Raw genomic sequence first — 17,384 nt, forward strand, 5'->3', positions numbered from 1 at the left:
TAGCTAGGCTAGGTAAATGGCCTAGAGGATAGGAAGATGAGGTTAAGAAGGAACTCTCATTAAATTTGTAGTCCATGAGCAGTGCACAGAATCATAAACCTCTGCCCAGGTTTATGATCATAAATCGGGATCATAAATCTCTGCCCACTCTGATAAAGTGGAATGACTGAAGGAAGCAAGTACTCATTTTAAAATATAATATTTAAAAGTATAAATTCTAACAATTCAATATATAGGGGGGGATGGGGGGAAGAGGAGTGACTGCCCCCAGTATTTCCACTACTACCAGACAAAACTACATATGTGAAATTCAGTAATTATTGGAGTGAGTGGCCTGAACTGAGACTGCTAGGAGGGTGGATAACATTGTAAATATGATTTAGTTTTCTTGAAACTAGCCAAGGCAGCTACCTCTACAAGACCTGATGATGCACAGACCATGTATGTAAGAGACATGTACCCTCACTAATGCACAGATGATTGGTTTACATTTCCATACAAGCAGAGCAACAGCTTCCATGATCTGTGGACATCAATTTACTCATAAATAAATGAGCCATGTGCTTTTGAGGTCTTAAGCCATTTTTTTAAAGGGTACTTTTATTTGCAATCCTTGGAAAAATACCTTTTCCTCCAAAGCTTATGTATGAAAATATAAGTAATGGCTGATAGGTGCACTTCAGTCATTTCAAAACGTTTTCTCATAGAAAATACTCTGTATCTTGGACTTAGTGACAACAGACTAATAACATCATGACATCTGTGTATAGTGGCCTTTTGCTGTAGTGATTTGTGCTGCCATGACTGTAAAAGACTCTCAGCAATCAGACTAATTGCTCGTAAGTGGCCTTTGTACCATTCAGATAAAACGCATGGAGGAGGATGTCAACTGAAGCAAATTTTATGACCAGAAATGCGTATTTCTCAGCATTGAGGACGTTTTTTGACTGAATCATGAACATGCCCCAACCCAGGACCACCACACTTCCCCCGTGGGGGACAGACGGACGGCTGTCGGTGAGCTCGTAAGAACGCTTCGCCCTCCTACAGCCCCGGGAGCCCGTGCCGGCTGCTGGGCACGAGACTGCTGCCCGAGGGCGGCCCGGCCGGCCCGGCGCTCAGCACGGGCGGCACGGACAGCTCCGCCAAGGGAAGTGCTTCCCGGCGGGCCCGGGCGGGCGGCGAGCGGCTTCAGGGCCGGCCGGCCGCTTCCCACCAGCGGCAACACCTCCGGCCTCTGCGCAGGGCACGGGCACAGACGGGCAGCGCACCCGGCTGCGGTCAGCGGCGGTTGGTGCGGGAGGATGGAAACCGCCCTGCCAGGTACGGCCCGCCGGGTCCGGCCCCGCTCTCCCCGATGCCGAAGTTGCCGCCGGGCCCACGCGAAGTTGGCGACGCGCGACCCGTCCCGGCACGCCTCGCCGGCCCTCGGCGCGGCCGCTCCGCCCGCACTCCCCCTCCTCGCGACCCGGGCACCGGCACCGCCCCCGCGGGTCGGCGCAGGCGTCGCCGCGGAGCCGGCGGGACGGGAGGGTGGGCGTGGGGTGCGGGCGGTGCTGCGGGCGGCCGCGGCTGAGCGGAGCGGGAGGCTGCCCGGCCGCCGCCGCCTCTCATGCCTTCACGACAACAAAGAACGCTCTGAGCGGCGGGGGAAGGCGCCGGGCCCCTGGCTGTACCCCGGCAGTGCCGGCGCGGAGGGCACCGAGAGACGATGGCGAGGAAGGGCGAAGCCTCCACACATCTCTACGGTGAGCGCGGGGCACGGCGGGGCGAGCGCCGGTGCTGGGGCGGGGGCGGTCGGCGCCTGTACTGCCCTCCGGCCTGCTTACAGCCCGGCCGGACAGCGGCGACCAGAGGAGACGGAGTTTGTGTCCCTTGGCGAATGTGGGGGTGCGGTGGCCGCAGGGTTCCCTGTGTCGGAGGTAGACCCCGGGACGCCGGAGCGCCTGGCTCGGCCTGGAGCAGAGCAGGACGATGGGTTCAGGGAAAGAGCCGGTGGGCGCAGAGATGGGGGCGGGCAGACCTGGAGCTTCCGCCGCCGCCCTCGCCGCGGGAGCAGGTGCGTTGTGGCCGCTTTGTCCGCGTTCTGGGGCAGAGAGGGACCGGGCGGCAGGTGCACACGCCGGGCCGAGCTGAGCCGACTCGACCGTGGGATGCCTGAAGCGTTGTGTGGGGCCGGGGGGTGCCCGGAGCGGTGTGCGGGGGCGGAGCCCGTTGAGCGGTGGTACCTATGGGCTGTCGGTGTTCGCGGCGCGTGCAGCGGGAGCTTCCCGCTGGTCCTGCTAACCGGCGCCGCGGGAAGGTCACCGGGGGCAGAGCTTCATCTGGGTATTTGGGCTCTGCTTTAACTGCTCCTTGGAAGGCGATGTATTTGCGATGGGGGACACGGGGTTTGCAAAGCTGCTTAGCTTCTTTGAAGGTGTTGCTACAAAGCTGATTTCCTCTTCCAGTGTGCGCGATATTTCCTGGGCAAAACAAACATGCAGAATGAGCAAACCCCTTTAGGACTAGTCTGCTGCTCCAGGAGCCCCGAAGGCCTCCAGCAATGAGCCGAGTTACGCAAAAGCGTAAACGTGGCTTGGTAAAGCAGCCTTTGCCTCAGTACCACAGGCATGCTGTGTGACATGTTTACACCTTGGAAAAATCTTTTTTTTTAATTCACTGCCATGGTCTGAACCTTGATCTGACTAAACGGAAATCCATGGCTTGGCTTCCTTTGAAAAGGGAAATGAAAAAAAAAAAGCCTTTAGGGAGGGAAGACAAGCCACAAAGCTAAGGTGAAATAAAAATTGGTGAGTCTGAAATAATTTAACTTAGGAGAGAACCTTTTTCTACTCCTATGGAATTCAAATGGTTTTGCAGATTACTGCAGAGAGAGTGTAGGCCTAGGATCATAGATACTCAGCACTGATGGCAGAAAGAGTGGAAGTATTATTCTGGAAGAAGAGTGGGAACACAGTATTCAGGAAGGGAAAAATAGCTTTTAAATAGAGTTCAATAAGTGCTATGTATGCTTCCTAATTTGCTGTCTGTAAGCAAGAACCCTCTAGTAAAGTCATGATGAGTGATACCAGGTGTTTTACTGTCATAATACAGTAATCTTTTAAACTTCATTTTGAAATCATGTTACATGGGTAAGAAAGGTTGAATCTTTTCATTCACCTTTAGGGAGGAAGGCAGCATTCTGAAGAATTGTAGATTTTTTGCTATTTGAGCTGTTTCCTCAGTGGGTTTACTTCGTTTTAGTTCATTTACATGTATGGATATTAATAGTAGTAATGCTTATTGTGTTACTACATTTGCATAAATTCTCAGCAATTACTATACTCTTGTGTTGGGAAGCAAGGTTCTTTCCCTTATTAGATACCATAATGTTCAGGATCTAACGGAAAGTGTAGCATTTTCAAATTGAGGATATGTAATATAGTTTTCCTTTTAAATTAGATTGCTGTAATAGTTACTCTCTTGACTTTGTTGTCTTTGTCTGCAGCTAGTTATTTATTAGCCTGCATTTGTTTCAGAGGAATAGATGTGCTAAACTTCTTTCCTTGGAATCTCAAGGATTCCTCACAGCATTTATAAATCACAAAGGCAAATATTTCTCATATAAAGTTTTTTAACTTGTGTCATCAATCTGATTCTTTAGAAGAGATTAGTCAAGTGCATGGTTTAGGAGTGAGTGGAGTTTTATTTTCTAAGGGAAGCAGTACTATTCTTTCATGTGACTGCAGTATTAAATGCTGTCATGTGACTGTTGAAATGAATGTTGAAATTATTGTTTACTTAATTGTAGAATCAGTGATTGTCCCTTAAACAATTTCCTGTATCAGTGAACTGCAGTTCAGTTTTACCTTACAAATGGACACTGAAGACCAAAGGGATGATGACATCTTTAACAAAAACTTTTATCACTATTTTAAGAAACATTGAGACGGCCAAATTTATTATTTCCATCTCAGATTCATCAAGCTTTTTTATATCTGTGTTTTTAGATCTTCCCTAGGAAGAACTACCCCTGATTTTTTTTTTGGCAGTAATGGATGCAACCAAAACTTGAGTTTTTAATTGTGATTTCCTAGTTACTGCTGTGAAGTGATCATGTTAGGTTTCTCCTGAGAAGAATTATATTTTTTATGTTTCCAAGCTGAGGAAGTTCTGTTTCACTTGGGACAGGTTTTGAGGAACTGTGACACTATCAAGATGTCATTCTTGTCACTTGGCCTGCATTTACTGTTCTTAATTTCCTCCAGTTATGTATGTGTGCCATACAGGAAGGGCATCCTCAAACTGAGGAAAATGGGCTATTTAGCCACAGCAGTGTTGTACTCTGTGGAAGCTATTGGCTGTGACACTACTGCAAATAAAGCTTCCCTAGCTACTGCTGGTAAATCCTTGTGCATGTGGTATGTAATTCATTTTGCCTTCTGAGGTTCAAATTTCATACCAGTGGGGTAGGTTCATATTAAAAATGAAACTCAATTTAATACTTTATTAATATTTTAATATACTCAGAAGTGTTGCAAATGGTGAAGTGCAGATTCATATGGCTTATACCTTTCTTCTCTGACATAAGTTTGGTTGACTTCATCTAGGCTTTGTTGTGCATGTTTTAGGTGGGATAAATCATTTACTCTTTGGGTGGATCTACTGAACGTAGTTAGAGAGCTTCAGACATACCTGATTTTGCCAGCATCCTAGCTTTACATAAAATTATTCACTGTGGAATAAACTTGGGAGGCTGGGCAGAATTTTAAGAATTTTAAACACTTTGTAGTATATTCTCTATTGTTTTTTACTGCAGACAGGTCATTTTGAGTGAAATTTCTCTCTCAGCATGCTGCTTCATTTTTTGTCTGGTTCTGTGGTAATGTTCTCCACAACATCCTTGTCCCAGGAGTTACAGTCACTAGTTCAGTATCCATGTGAGAATCAGTAATGAGTGGTGTTCATATTGAAACCAGTGCTATTCAGTATGTACATCAACGAAATAAATGAGATCAAGTGCACCCTCAGCACAGCTGCAGATGACACCAAGGTGAGTGGTTCAGTTGATACACTAAAAGGAAGGGATGCCATTTGTGGTGGGGAGCATGACAAGCTTGAGGATCTGCAAGCTGCTTGAAGTCAAGCAAGGCCAAGTGCAAGGTCCTACACCTGGGTGAGGTGATCCCCATTTTCAGCACAAGCTGGGGGATGAATGGTTTGAGAGCAAGGCTGCAGAAGAAGGACTTGGGATGCTGGACTGGCAATGTGCACCTGCAACCCAGAAAGCCAGTTGTGTCCTGGGCTGCATGAAAAGAAGTGGTACACCAGGATGAGGGAGGTAATTCTGCCCATCTACTCCACTCTGGTGAGACGCCACCTGAAGGTACTGCATCTGTCTCCAGCATTCCCAATGCAAGCAAGGCAGGGATCTTGGAGCAGGTCCATAGGTGGGCCACAAAGATGGTTAACAGGCTGGAGTACCTCTCCTATGAGGAAAGGCCAAAAGAGTTGAGATTGTTCAGTTTTTTTTAACTGAAAGAGGATTTTGGTTGGATGTAAGGAAGAAGTTTTTTATTCCAAGGGTGATTAGGTGCTGAAACAGGTTGCCTAGAAAAGCTGTGGCTGCGCCATCACTGGAAGTGTCTAAGGCCAGGTTGAAAGGGACTCTGAGTAACCTGGTCAAGTGGAAGGTGTCCATTCCCATGACAAAGGGTTGGAATGAGATGAGCTTTAAGGTCACTTCCAACTCAAACCATTTTGTGGTTCTGTGAAAATATGAAAAGTACTCCATACCAGAGATGGTTTGTTCAGTAAGTGAATAGGCAATAAAACTGGTAGGATTTAGGTAATACATTTTTTCCTCACCTAGTGGTCTAGCACTTTTTTGTATTTCTTGAGCCAAATTAATTACTGCATTTTCAAGTCCAATTAAGATTCTAGAGTATCTGAAAGTATCCAGGTTCTACACTGAGTAGAACTGAACACTTGAGCTTTGTACATCTTTTAGTTTTTTGACTTAAGCTGAGCCATTCTTGGTAGGAAGGTATTGGCTCAGCCATGAAGAAGGATGATACAATCAGAACACCTAAATTAAGGAGATTAATGGAACTGTTATGCATAGTTATACTCTATTGAATGGGTTATGTATAACTGTCACTGAACATTATCTAGAAAGGGTTTAATAAGCTAGGCTTCTTGTTGACTAATTAAACTTGGTTATATATTTTAACAACAGGATACTAATACATAGTTGAGGACAAATTCTCTCTACTACCATCCCAAGCCTGTATAGTGTATTATCATCCAATCTGGCATCTCTGCTTCTCTGTCTCTCCTGTTCTACTAGGCCTGTATTTCTCTATGCTGTATCCTTATATTAGAGTCATAAATATCTCATTCTGCAAAGGTTAATTAGTTGTTACTGTTATATAATAAGCAAAAATAAAATAAATTGGCCATAATCATCTGGTCAGAAGAAAAAATGTTGTTAGAGTTAAACACACAGAAATGTGGAGGTGATTTAGTAAATTCAGTAACTGATCTTCACTTGGATATGAGAAAATGTGTTTGCATTCACTCCTGAAATGTAAAGGCACGTCGCATTCACAGTTGCTTAACTGTGTTTATTTGAATTTCCTGTGACTAGTATCTGGCTCAGAGGCAGTCAGACTTACAAAATCTGCTAATGTGATTCCTTAGCATTTGGATATTATGTCAGGGAGTCTGACATAATATTATTGTCTAATAAAATAATACAGAAGCATCTAGGGGTAGTGTAAATTACATTAACTTAGGACTATTAAAGCACATAAATGTAAGAGCTTTCCTATGAGGTTAGGAACAAGGTGTGTTTTATGGAATAATACTCTGATTTGTTTAATACAGGGAAGATAAATACCCAAATTTGTTAACAACCTTACTTTGTTACAGTGAAGGTAAGGAAAATATGATGTCTATGCACTGTACAACATATAAGTGAACCTGAATGTTTAGATTTCCATATGTGGAACTTGTACTGAATCATTTGGGACTTTGAAGAAGGTGTTTCAGTCAGAGGTTGAAGAAACAGTGAAGAAGTACCCAAGAAATCCTGGAAGAAGACTATCAGAAGAACCTTTCAAAGTTCCTTTCAACTTTATTTTCTGTGAGCACTTACTTGGGAGGTGGTGTGATACACAGGACTCAAAGTCCATGAAGATGGTGTGGGAAAGTGGTGACAAGTCTAATAAGTAACTGCGGGGGAAAAAAAGTTTATAATAAACCTGTGTTTTATTTTTGCTAGGATGACAAGAAATAAATGCCTGGTGACTGTTAGAGTTAAGTGGATGTCTTTGATATCTAAGTATTCTTAGGCAGCAGATCCCAGCAGTGACTGAGTATAATTTTGGACAAAAGACCTGTGTAACTTAAACTTTATGTGAATGCTTCTGCTTTTTTTCCCCCCCTTTTCATATTGTCAGTCTAAATTTGTTGATACCAAGCTTTTATGGTACTGGAATTCCAGTCTCTGGAATTCAGTTCTCTCCAGGTATAGATATAAATAGCTTCATACCTGCCATTCCAAATAATAGAGCTGCAATACATATGAAGCATCAAGAGTTTTTATCAAATTAATCTGCTGTGGCACTTTGCAGCAGCTGGGATGCTATAAGCACCCAGAAATAAAAGTAGCCAGGAGGGAATCTCTCTCTTGTGGGATAATCCCACAGAGTCTACTGCTGATGTAGAAATTCAGTGCTGTCCACATGTCCATACAAATTATGGGCAACTTTTCATGGGCAGAGATGGGATACATCTGACTGTTCCTTCTAACTAAGGGATATTTGCATTTTTCCAGCCTAATTTCACCTAAATGAAATAATCCTTTCCCTCCTAGATTGTGCCGAATAGAGCTGCAGAAGTGACTGTACTCTTTGAAGGTACTCTGTTGAGCCTTCACTTTGATGTCAAAGGTCTTCTGTTTTACTAAAACCTGTAATGATGTCTTTGCTTGACCTCTGACATCTGCCAAGAAAAAGAAGTTTTGCTTAAAATGATCCTCTCCATAAAGAGCACTACTTATTAAGCTTCCCAAAAGATGTTTGGTGGGTTACTTCTTCAGCAGGAAGTCCCATGCTTGTACCTCCTTTAAATCAATAGATAATCTGTTAAAATAGATTATTTAGTGTGTACTTCTGATGTGGTAAGAGTGGGAACCCATTTGTACTTTAGGAATATGTTTCACCAGAAAGAGGAGCTCTAACATGAGTGGGTGGGGATACCACATAATTATCTCTTCTGCGCAGTTGATTGTATAGAGAAGAAAGTGAGTATCTATTGCATGCAGATGATCTGGACTTGTACATGCTGATGTGCTGTGAAATTTGGTAGCTGAGTAAGTGTCCTTTATAGTCAGTATACTTTGAAATAAATGAATATGTGGAATAATAACTCTCGTATTTATTATATAAGATTATTTTAGGGGATATTACATTAAAATTAACTTTTTTCATAATTAATATTTTTCTATAAGAGTAATGATTTCTTGGATGTGATCAGGTTGCTAAAAACTAGCTAAGTGTAGCAAAATACAGTATTTATTTTTAGATTCCCCCCGCCCCCCCTGGCAGAATGAGAAATAATTCCTATGCTGTGTTGCTTTATTCTATCAGACAAAAGGCAATAAGCTGTATCTATGAATGTGCCTTTTTGTTGGTTTCAGTACAATGCAATATCTGTGCTAGCATCTAAGCAACTGCTATAAACAGGGAAGTGATGTGCCCTGTGACCAATACTCTTGAACTCTTATAATATTTACCCCCATAAGTAATTTAAAGGTTTGTGTAGGGTTTGTGAGATAATACAGTTCTTTCACACACATATATATGTGTGTGTGTGTGTGTGTGTATTTAAGTAAATATGTATATAATATGTATATATATATTGCTAACAGAATTATTATAACTAGGAATACATAATTTCATTTGGAAAGCAAGTAACATAATGTTACATTATATTCTCTTTGTAGTTATGCAGTTCATGCAGAGCAGATCCTTTCTAATTTATACTGATAGGTTTTTCCCAAATGACTGAGTGTTGTGGCAAGAGCCATGTAACACCAGTCCACAAGCTTGAGGTTAGCCATCATTTTGGTCTCCAGTCTGAGGGAAAACAACCATCTTGGCAGCTGTCTGGAAGCTTAGTTTGGAAATGTAGAGAGGATAATAAAGAGAGCTCAGCTACTGGAAACTTGGCCTTTTCTTCCAATCCTTTTATAATGAAAGGTTTTCCTTTCAACTGAGGGAATCAAAAATCTGTTGGTAGTGAATGAGTGGTTAGGGATACTGACAAGCAGAATAGGAAGAGAAAATTTCTTAACAAAGTGAAAGTAACCCCAAATCAAGTGAATCTATAAGTGGAGATGGAAAACAAATAAACAAGTGCACTAGAATTCTGAGCCAATGACAATCAATGAAGTTGTATAGTACACCTGGAATTGTGGCTCTGCAAGCAGAAAACAATAAACCCCCCCCAACTTTTTTTCCAAGATTCCTCCCTGTTTTGTACACTGTAACCACTGGCAGAATAAGATATATGAGAAATCCTACAAATCTTGTTTATTTATGTTCTGTCTCCCTCAAAAGTGTAAGAAAAATATTGTAAGAAAGGATGGCATGATAAAGCAACTGTGTGGGGAAGTGTTTCTTTTTTTTCCCCACAGAGTGACTCTTGGGGGATGTGGATGGTCAATTAATGTATTTTTGGTCACTGTTTTTTGACTTGTTTTAAGCTGTTGGGTCAGTTCAGTTAGTGGGATCAGTTAATGATAGTATTACACTTAATGTGGGAATTAAAGTTTGTTACATTTTGACTAGTCTTAATGGGCTTGCGCTAAAATGTGTTGTCTAACCATTTTCTGTCATACTTTAAGACAAAGTATCATACTTTTATGTCTGTACCAAGGATTATCTTTAAAAGGCATCCTGCAGTGAATTTGCTTTAAAGAATTGAATTGGCCTGTATTGATTTTGCCTTTAAAATAATAAGTTGTAGTTGCTCGACCAAACAAGGGCAACTGAATGACAGTGGTCCTTAATACAGACTGCTCTGCATTTGGAAAGATTCACTTATTTATGGGTAACATTCTGCTTGTAGCCTGCATAATAAATGAAAGAGGAAGTAGCTTCTGTTCTCACTGTGTGACCCCAAGAGCACTTGGGGAAGGGTAGGACTCTAGTCGGTATAGCTGTGCTTTTTTTGACCTTTCAGAAAAGCTTGCACTGTCTTGGCCTGTCTGCTCATCCTCTCACCCAGACATGATGAGCATTTGCAAACCCTTGGCATAGCTGGGCACTATCTTAAAACATGTTTTCCTGATGGTAGGGCATTTTAACTTTGATATCAGTCATGATTAGTGTAATAAAGGGCAAAGCCATATGTGTTTGCTTTTCCTTGCCATGGTCTTGTACAGGATTTCCACTTACAGGGAAGTAAGCGGAGTAAACTGGGATTGGTTTACTTTTCACATGTCCTTACCTTTTCTTTTCCAAAGATAGATTAAAGCTAAATATTTGATCAGAAGATCAAATTATGTGCTTTTATTTTTGTGGGCTATGTTTATATTTGATGACAGCTATATATTACGTTGTCTTTCTCTGCTGCTTTGGCTGCACTACAAAAGATGTGGTAAGTTGTTATGTTGTGGCTACTCACAGCTTCCTCCTGACCATTTCACACAATCCCTCAACCAAATGCTGCTAATGTTGCTAATGTAGATGCCTCTGAGGGTAAAGAAAGTTTATGCACATTATTAGTATAGATGTCGAGTTCTTGTAGTATAGTTGTTGTCACCACATGCATCAGTTTTGACATCATCCCTGCATCTGGAGTATCTGCTTTGTCTTTCATTATTGCTGTCTTTCTCTCTGTTCTATCAATCTGTCTTCTTGTTACAAAAATACAGTTTTAGTTTATCACATGCTTCTTCATTGTTGTTCTCTGTTTTAGAGGAATTTTATGGTTTTCCTGTTCTCACTCTGTTGGTTTCAATTCTACGTCAAAATAAATATGAGTAAAAAGCAAGGAATCTGAAGCTTTTTTCTGTGTTATATTTGCAGCATATTTCACCATTGGAACTTTTTTTTTTTTTAGGTGATTGCAGATTGCCAAAATATAATCTTATGTAGAACATAAGATTTCTCTCAGGAGGAGTTTGTACTTGACTTGCAGCTGTGAATCCTCTGTAATGCATGACGGACCCCTGAAGCAAACCTGCCATTTTCTTTGACAACACCTCAGTAGAGATAAACATTGATCAATAAGTTGTTGGAGGTGATTCTGTTAATTTGTTTTGCAGGTTTTATAGAACTAGGTAGAAAGTAGTTTGCAGCAGATTTTCTGTACAGCTGAAAGTTGTTTGCAAATTTTTTCCAAATCTTATGCTGAGTTAACGTACTGAATCTGTAATAAAAGAAATATTTTGGCCATAAGAAAATCTTCTGTGGGAAGTACTGAGTAAGAAAAATGTTGCCAGGTACTATCACATTAGAAAAAGATGAGGAAATGTTAATAGGGTAAAGGAAGCATCTTGTTTGTTAGGATTTAATGCTTGTGTGTTGCTCAAGATGAGAGACTTGCAGAATGTGTGAGAAGTTGTTCATGCTTCAGGACCATTTCCCAGTAGCACTCAAAGCAATTGAAAATGTAATTGTATTGATATTGTGACAAAATGTCAGAGTATCCCAGAAATAATAGGTCTTAATACCTAATGCAAGCTCTGGTTGGCTTGATGTATTTATTCCTGGTGATGCACTGTGCCAAACAATTGAAACACTTCTATTCTGGGAATACCAGTAGGATGGAATGTGCACTGTAGAACAGTTTTTTTGTTTGAATTCTCTAGTGGGTGGGAAGTATTTGAAGAGTGGGGGGCCAATCCACTGCCATATTTTCTTTTTCTTTAAGTCTGAATGATGGCTTTTGTATGTTCTGTGAAGACACATAGCTGCTTCAGTGTTCCAGCACAAGTTGCTTATCAAAGTAGGGCTTAGTAGGGTAGGTATCCAAATCAGAGTGAGGGAAATGGGGACTTATTTTATGTCTTGGCACAAAATAATATCAAAAGCGTTTTGCAAGACTGTAGAGTCACTGGCAAACTGATTTAATTTTCAGATTTTTAGGACAGTAATCCGCAAGTCAAGCATTTTTTTACTTCTTTTCCTAGCCTGTAGTGAAGCAGGAAGAGAGGCTGAGGATAACTATTGGTATGTCAAAAAAAGCCTGGGATTGAAAAGCATTGGCTTCCATCCTTAGAATAGAATAGCAATTTGGAGCAGCCTTCTGGCATGTGAGACTAGAAAGTCAGTCTTCTGTGTCCTAGTATTCCCAACTTGTCCCATTTAATCTGTATTAATCCCTTCAGTTTTTATAGAAGCTTTGATTAGGTTTAGTGATTGAGATCTCTTACAAAAGGTACTCCAAGAAGAAAAGTATTTGTTAACCTTCATTTTGTCTATTAATAATAGGAAAACACATGGTTGTGTTTCAGGTAATTTTCTTTTGTTCAAGTTCCTTATTGCATTTCCTAAAGCATTCAGGGTATATATGTACTGTCATCTCATTCTGCACTTTACCAGTACATGCTCATTATCTTCAGGGTTTTGTCTTTGTTGTTAGCACTCAGGAATAATTTCATTAGTGTATTATCCAGAAATCAAGACCAAGTAATAACTTATTGTGACTATCAAATTCTCATTTATGCACAGTTTACTACAGTTATAGTTTGACTTAAATAGATTCAATGGACGGGAGTGTACTATTAACTAGAAAATGTTTAGGTGCATTAAAAGAAATTATTGCTGATGGTTAAGATTCAAGAAACAACTCTTTGTAAGTCATAATATTAATTATATCTTGAAAACGTGCTAGGATTTGAACTTCTTTCAGTTCACGCTTCTTAATTACAAAAGTGCTGTGCTTTAGATTCAAAATTTTGATTCAGAAATTGATTTTTTGAATAGTTTATTCAATTTTGCAGCTGTCAGGATAACCAAAGTCCCATTTTAACTCAGTGCTTTTAGATTGCCTACTAAATGCAACTTGTGGTGGACCTGTCTTCAGTGAAGGACATATGGGTAATTTGTTGCTGTTCTTGGATACTTGATCAGGCTTATAAACTCTCCTACACTTATGCTACAGATTGTTCTTCAGTTTATCCTTCTGCATCATCTTGTTCCTGTTTCCCTTGCTTACCTGATTGTTTCCATTTCCACTTGCCTTCTATTCAGTTTTTTTCATGACTTCATTTTTTCTCCTCCAGAGGATTTTTTTAATTCCACTGAATCATTAATCAAGCCCCAGTAATCACAGTTTAGATGGACATCTGGTATTGTGCCTTTTAAGCTGAAGAACAAATATTGCTATTGCTGCATTGACAGGGAAGGAAGTCTGAGAAGTTGTAAACATTAGCATTCTAAAACATTTGATCAGCCCTGTTTTAATACCCAAGACACCAAAAAAAACAGCACCAAACAAAAAAAAAAAAAAAAACCAAAAAAACACCAGTCCTGCCATCCTGGAAGTAGCACTCACAAAAAAAATAAACACTGCCATTGCACAGACCACATACTGTCTTGGCAATAACATGTCTTGTTTAGGTGACTGGGGAGTCTGAACAGGCAAACATTCGGAAGAGCTCTACTGCTGTAAAAATTTCAACAGAGTGGTTCCTGTATGAGGATGCTCTGGCTAAGAGGCCAAGGAAAGTCCTGAATAAGTTGGTTTTGGTTTTTTTTTGTTTTGTTTTGTTTGTTTGTTTGGGTTTTTGTGTGGGGTTTTTTGTTTATTTGATTGTTTTGTTTTTTCTGAGAGCTCTTTAGCATGAAGTCAGTACTCTGAGATTGGAAACCGAGCTTCTCCCACCAGGCAAGTGTATCTGTCAACCAGTCCTGTTTTCCTCTTGGCTTATTGACAGTGATCTCAACTTTTAAATTACTGTCCATGTGGTTTGCTTGTAACAGGATCCCATACAACTGCTTCTTTTCATTTTATTTACGCCTCTAGTCCAGTTTATAGATTACTCTCTTCACCTTAGGTGAGCCCAAACTGGTTTACTAGAGTAAAGAAAACCTTCTAGAAAATAGTAAAAGGGCAGTAAAAAAACTTCTGATACTTTGGCATCAGTTTCTCTGGCATGAGGTGAATGCATGAGAGAATTTCTCTGCTTAAAGCATGAGAAAACTTCAAAATTTCTTGCTATTTTTAATGCATATATTTGCTGCTTTTCTTGGAATTCTGTAGTAATTGCCACACGAATTTAGGTTGCTCTTTAAGAACCCCATCTGTCTTATAAAAAAAAAAGAGAAGGTACAATTTAGAAGCAGTAGAGAAAGATGGAGTTTCTGAACCATTATTTCAGACTAGTTCAAGTCTCATTCGACTTACAGGAAAAACATAACCTGGGCCCTTTCCTGTGGAATACATGCAGATACCTGTCTTTAATTGTGGAAGTTAAAAAAGATTTGCAAGATTTAGAATCTCAAGTTTCAAATTCGTAATGCTGTATTATACACAGGAAAGGAATGTATATCGAGTATTTTTCTTCTTGTAACATAAAGTCTTTTTTTTTTTGGCATTTCCCTTTATTGATCTCTCTGTCAACATAGGGTTCTTTCTATAAAATATCTCTTTTTTCAAATTAGTTTCTGGTTGGTTTATAATTTACAGTATTGTTGGAATGTTGATGTCACTCTTCATAGTTATTTTTTGTGACAGGCTTCAAAACACATTGATTCTTGGCTGGCAAAATGTTTTAGGGGACATGAAGAGCTGATTTTGTTTTAATGGGCAATGGTGTAGTGTAAATGACACCACTTCAGAGGAGGCTAGCCAAATGCTTCTGCTCACTGAGATATTTAATTAGTGCTATGTATTCAGATATAGAAAGCAGATATAGTATGCAGCAGTCCCTTTATTTGATTGGTCTTTATGTACCTTTTTATATGGCCTTTTGATTTTGGACCAGCTCTTCACATTAAAAATGTATAAAACATTTTTATCTCTAAGGGTGAACAGAATGGAGCAGTCTCATTTCATATATGGCAGCAGAATGGTAATAAAAATGTGGTTAGAAAGAGAAAGGAGAATAATTTGGGATTCAGGATGGAGAATTACTTAAGAATGTGAACTAGGAAATGAGGGTTGAAGGACATTGACAGAACAGAAGGAAACAGATTACAGGACCTGGAACATTGGAGGTTACAGATAGTGGAAATAGCACTTACAAATCCTTGAACGTATTCTACTTATTTTTTAGCCAGAATAATTCCAGGAAGATGTCCCTATTACAAAGGGATTGCTCTCTTAGCAGAACAGTCACTTCTGCTCAACTGGAAAGGATATGTGTAGCCTGCTGGCTAAATATAGGTGACAAAAAGTGTTATTATGCAATAGCATGTGGACACATGTCACCTTGGAGTGTTAAAATCTTGCATTTTAGAGTCACAGAGAAAAAAATCCTTCCAATTAAAATTTAAAATCTATGTATGTGTATGCTCACAGTCCACACATGGAAACAAACAGGAGGTAAAATTAAATTGTTGCAAAATTGCTAGTTAATAATTTGGGGTGTTTTAGCATCTCTAGAGATCTGGAATATTTAGTGAGTGCTCATAATAAATTCACATATTTTGCATTTATACATAATATAGTACAGCTATAATGTCTTTCTCCTCACTTTCCATTCTTTAAAGAGATGGGTGGATTAACGAAACATAGGAAAAAGTCGGGTACAAGCATGCACTGTGAGATCTTCCCTCTACAAACTGTCACTTCGGTTTTGTAATACCTTTTGTTTGCATCAACCAGAGGTTCATCACAATGAATACTATGGTGTGGTGTCTCATTGGAGAAAGAAAATTCAGACTGCAGACCATAACATTTCTGTTGATGTGCAATTCCCTCAAGGTCTCAAGAGGTGAGATTAGGTGTCCTGTGGTGATGCCTTCTGTAGGCATTACCTACATAGTTTAAGCACGGTATCTGAAGGCCATAAAAAGAGTGCTGTGACCTGCACTGGCTCCAGGTACATGGCATCCTGAGGGCATTTGCTTAGAATACCATTGGGAAAGACAGAGTAGCACCAAGAGCACTAGCCACAGAAACCTTACTGCTATAAATTCCATGTGGCAAAAGCATGTTAGCAGTACCTTCATAGCTGAGTGTTAAGCTTACGTCTTTTCAGTCCATCTCTTTAGTATCTGTGTACTAGCAACTGGCTTCATACATTGAAGAGAAAAGTGTAAGTAACTTGGGTGTTAATGTGTGCCACTTCAAAAATTGCAGTTTTAATGGAGATGTGTAACAACAACAGCAATAATAACAATGTATTAGTTGTTTATTAGTAGCATACTATTTCTTGATTATTCTTTACAGTGCCAGATGACCCTAAGAAAAAAGCACTGGAGTTGATTCAGCAATAAAATTGTAATGCTAAAAGCTCAATTTTCAAAATTTACTTTGCTTCCAGTTCCTAGGATTTCACAGTTTTCACAGGATATTGCAATCTTGTTACATACATAAGAGCAGAAACTAATTTCCAGTTAAAATTTATGTGATTATTAATATTTACCAAATATAAGACATCAATTTCTAGGAATGAGTGGGAGATTAAACCATCGATTAACTTCTAGGAATCTGGGCCTAATATTAAGCCGTTTTAGCTGAGAAAATAGTACCAGAACTTCCAGTCAGCAAGTTCTTGTATACATTATGATTTTATTGCTTACTGTTATTCTCAAGATGTTAAGGTACATCTGCAGTGCATAAAGCTGAGTCTAGGACTGTAAAATGCTCGCGTTTGTGAGACTTTATGACTTTTTGTAAGGAGGTGAGACTTGTTCTACTTCTGAGACTGGGAAGGAATTTTCTGATCTTTCATCAGAGTAAACCAAATTCTTATTCATACGGCTTCCATCTTCTCATATTTTTTCACAACTCTAATTTTTGCCTCCTATTTTGGTCTGGTTTTGATTTGTCTGAGATGTTTCTTCTACACAAGTTACTTGTCAGTCTATTAAATATTCATGTGTTAAACATTCACATTAAATGTTTGTATCTACAGTGGGCTGTGATTCTCTCCTTCCTTCCTCCCTCTCTCTCCCTCCAGCAGGTGGAATACACTTTTCATGTTGTTTATGTATAACAAGTGTGTCGTATTCTGGAGCTGCTGTGAAGTCTGTAAGAATATCTCCTCCCTCTTAGAAAACAGTGAGGGTCTGATTCAGCATCTGTATTTAACCAAATGCCCAGTTTTTAGATTCTGAGCACTTGTTAAGATGCAAAGAAGGCCCATGGTCCATTCCTATAATGAAGCAGATAGTGGGCTGGGTTATCACTGAGTACCCTTTCTTTTGAACAACAAG

The 17,384-nt window shown here is 40.1% G+C and overlaps 1 protein-coding gene across 2 annotated transcripts in view; it reads left to right on the forward strand.

Annotated features, from left to right (window-relative positions):
- The first annotated feature begins 1,536 nt into the window (after positions 1 to 1,536).
- Positions 1,537 to 17,384, forward strand: part of SLC44A5 (solute carrier family 44 member 5) — a 67,300-nt gene continuing 51,452 nt past the window's right edge. Inside the window, exon 1 of one of the 2 annotated variants that reach the window (XM_039703665.1) lies at positions 1,537 to 1,748. In XM_039703665.1, coding sequence (XP_039559599.1) covers positions 1,712 to 1,748 — 37 coding nt within the window. In that variant the 5' untranslated portion in view covers positions 1,537 to 1,711. The other variant, XM_039703664.1, reaches the window with a different exon arrangement.

Source organism: Passer montanus, unplaced genomic scaffold (assembly GCF_014805655.1).
Source record: "Passer montanus isolate IOZ18808 unplaced genomic scaffold, ASM1480565v1 scaffold166, whole genome shotgun sequence".
In the NCBI taxonomy this organism is placed as follows: Eukaryota; Metazoa; Chordata; class Aves; order Passeriformes; family Passeridae; genus Passer; species Passer montanus.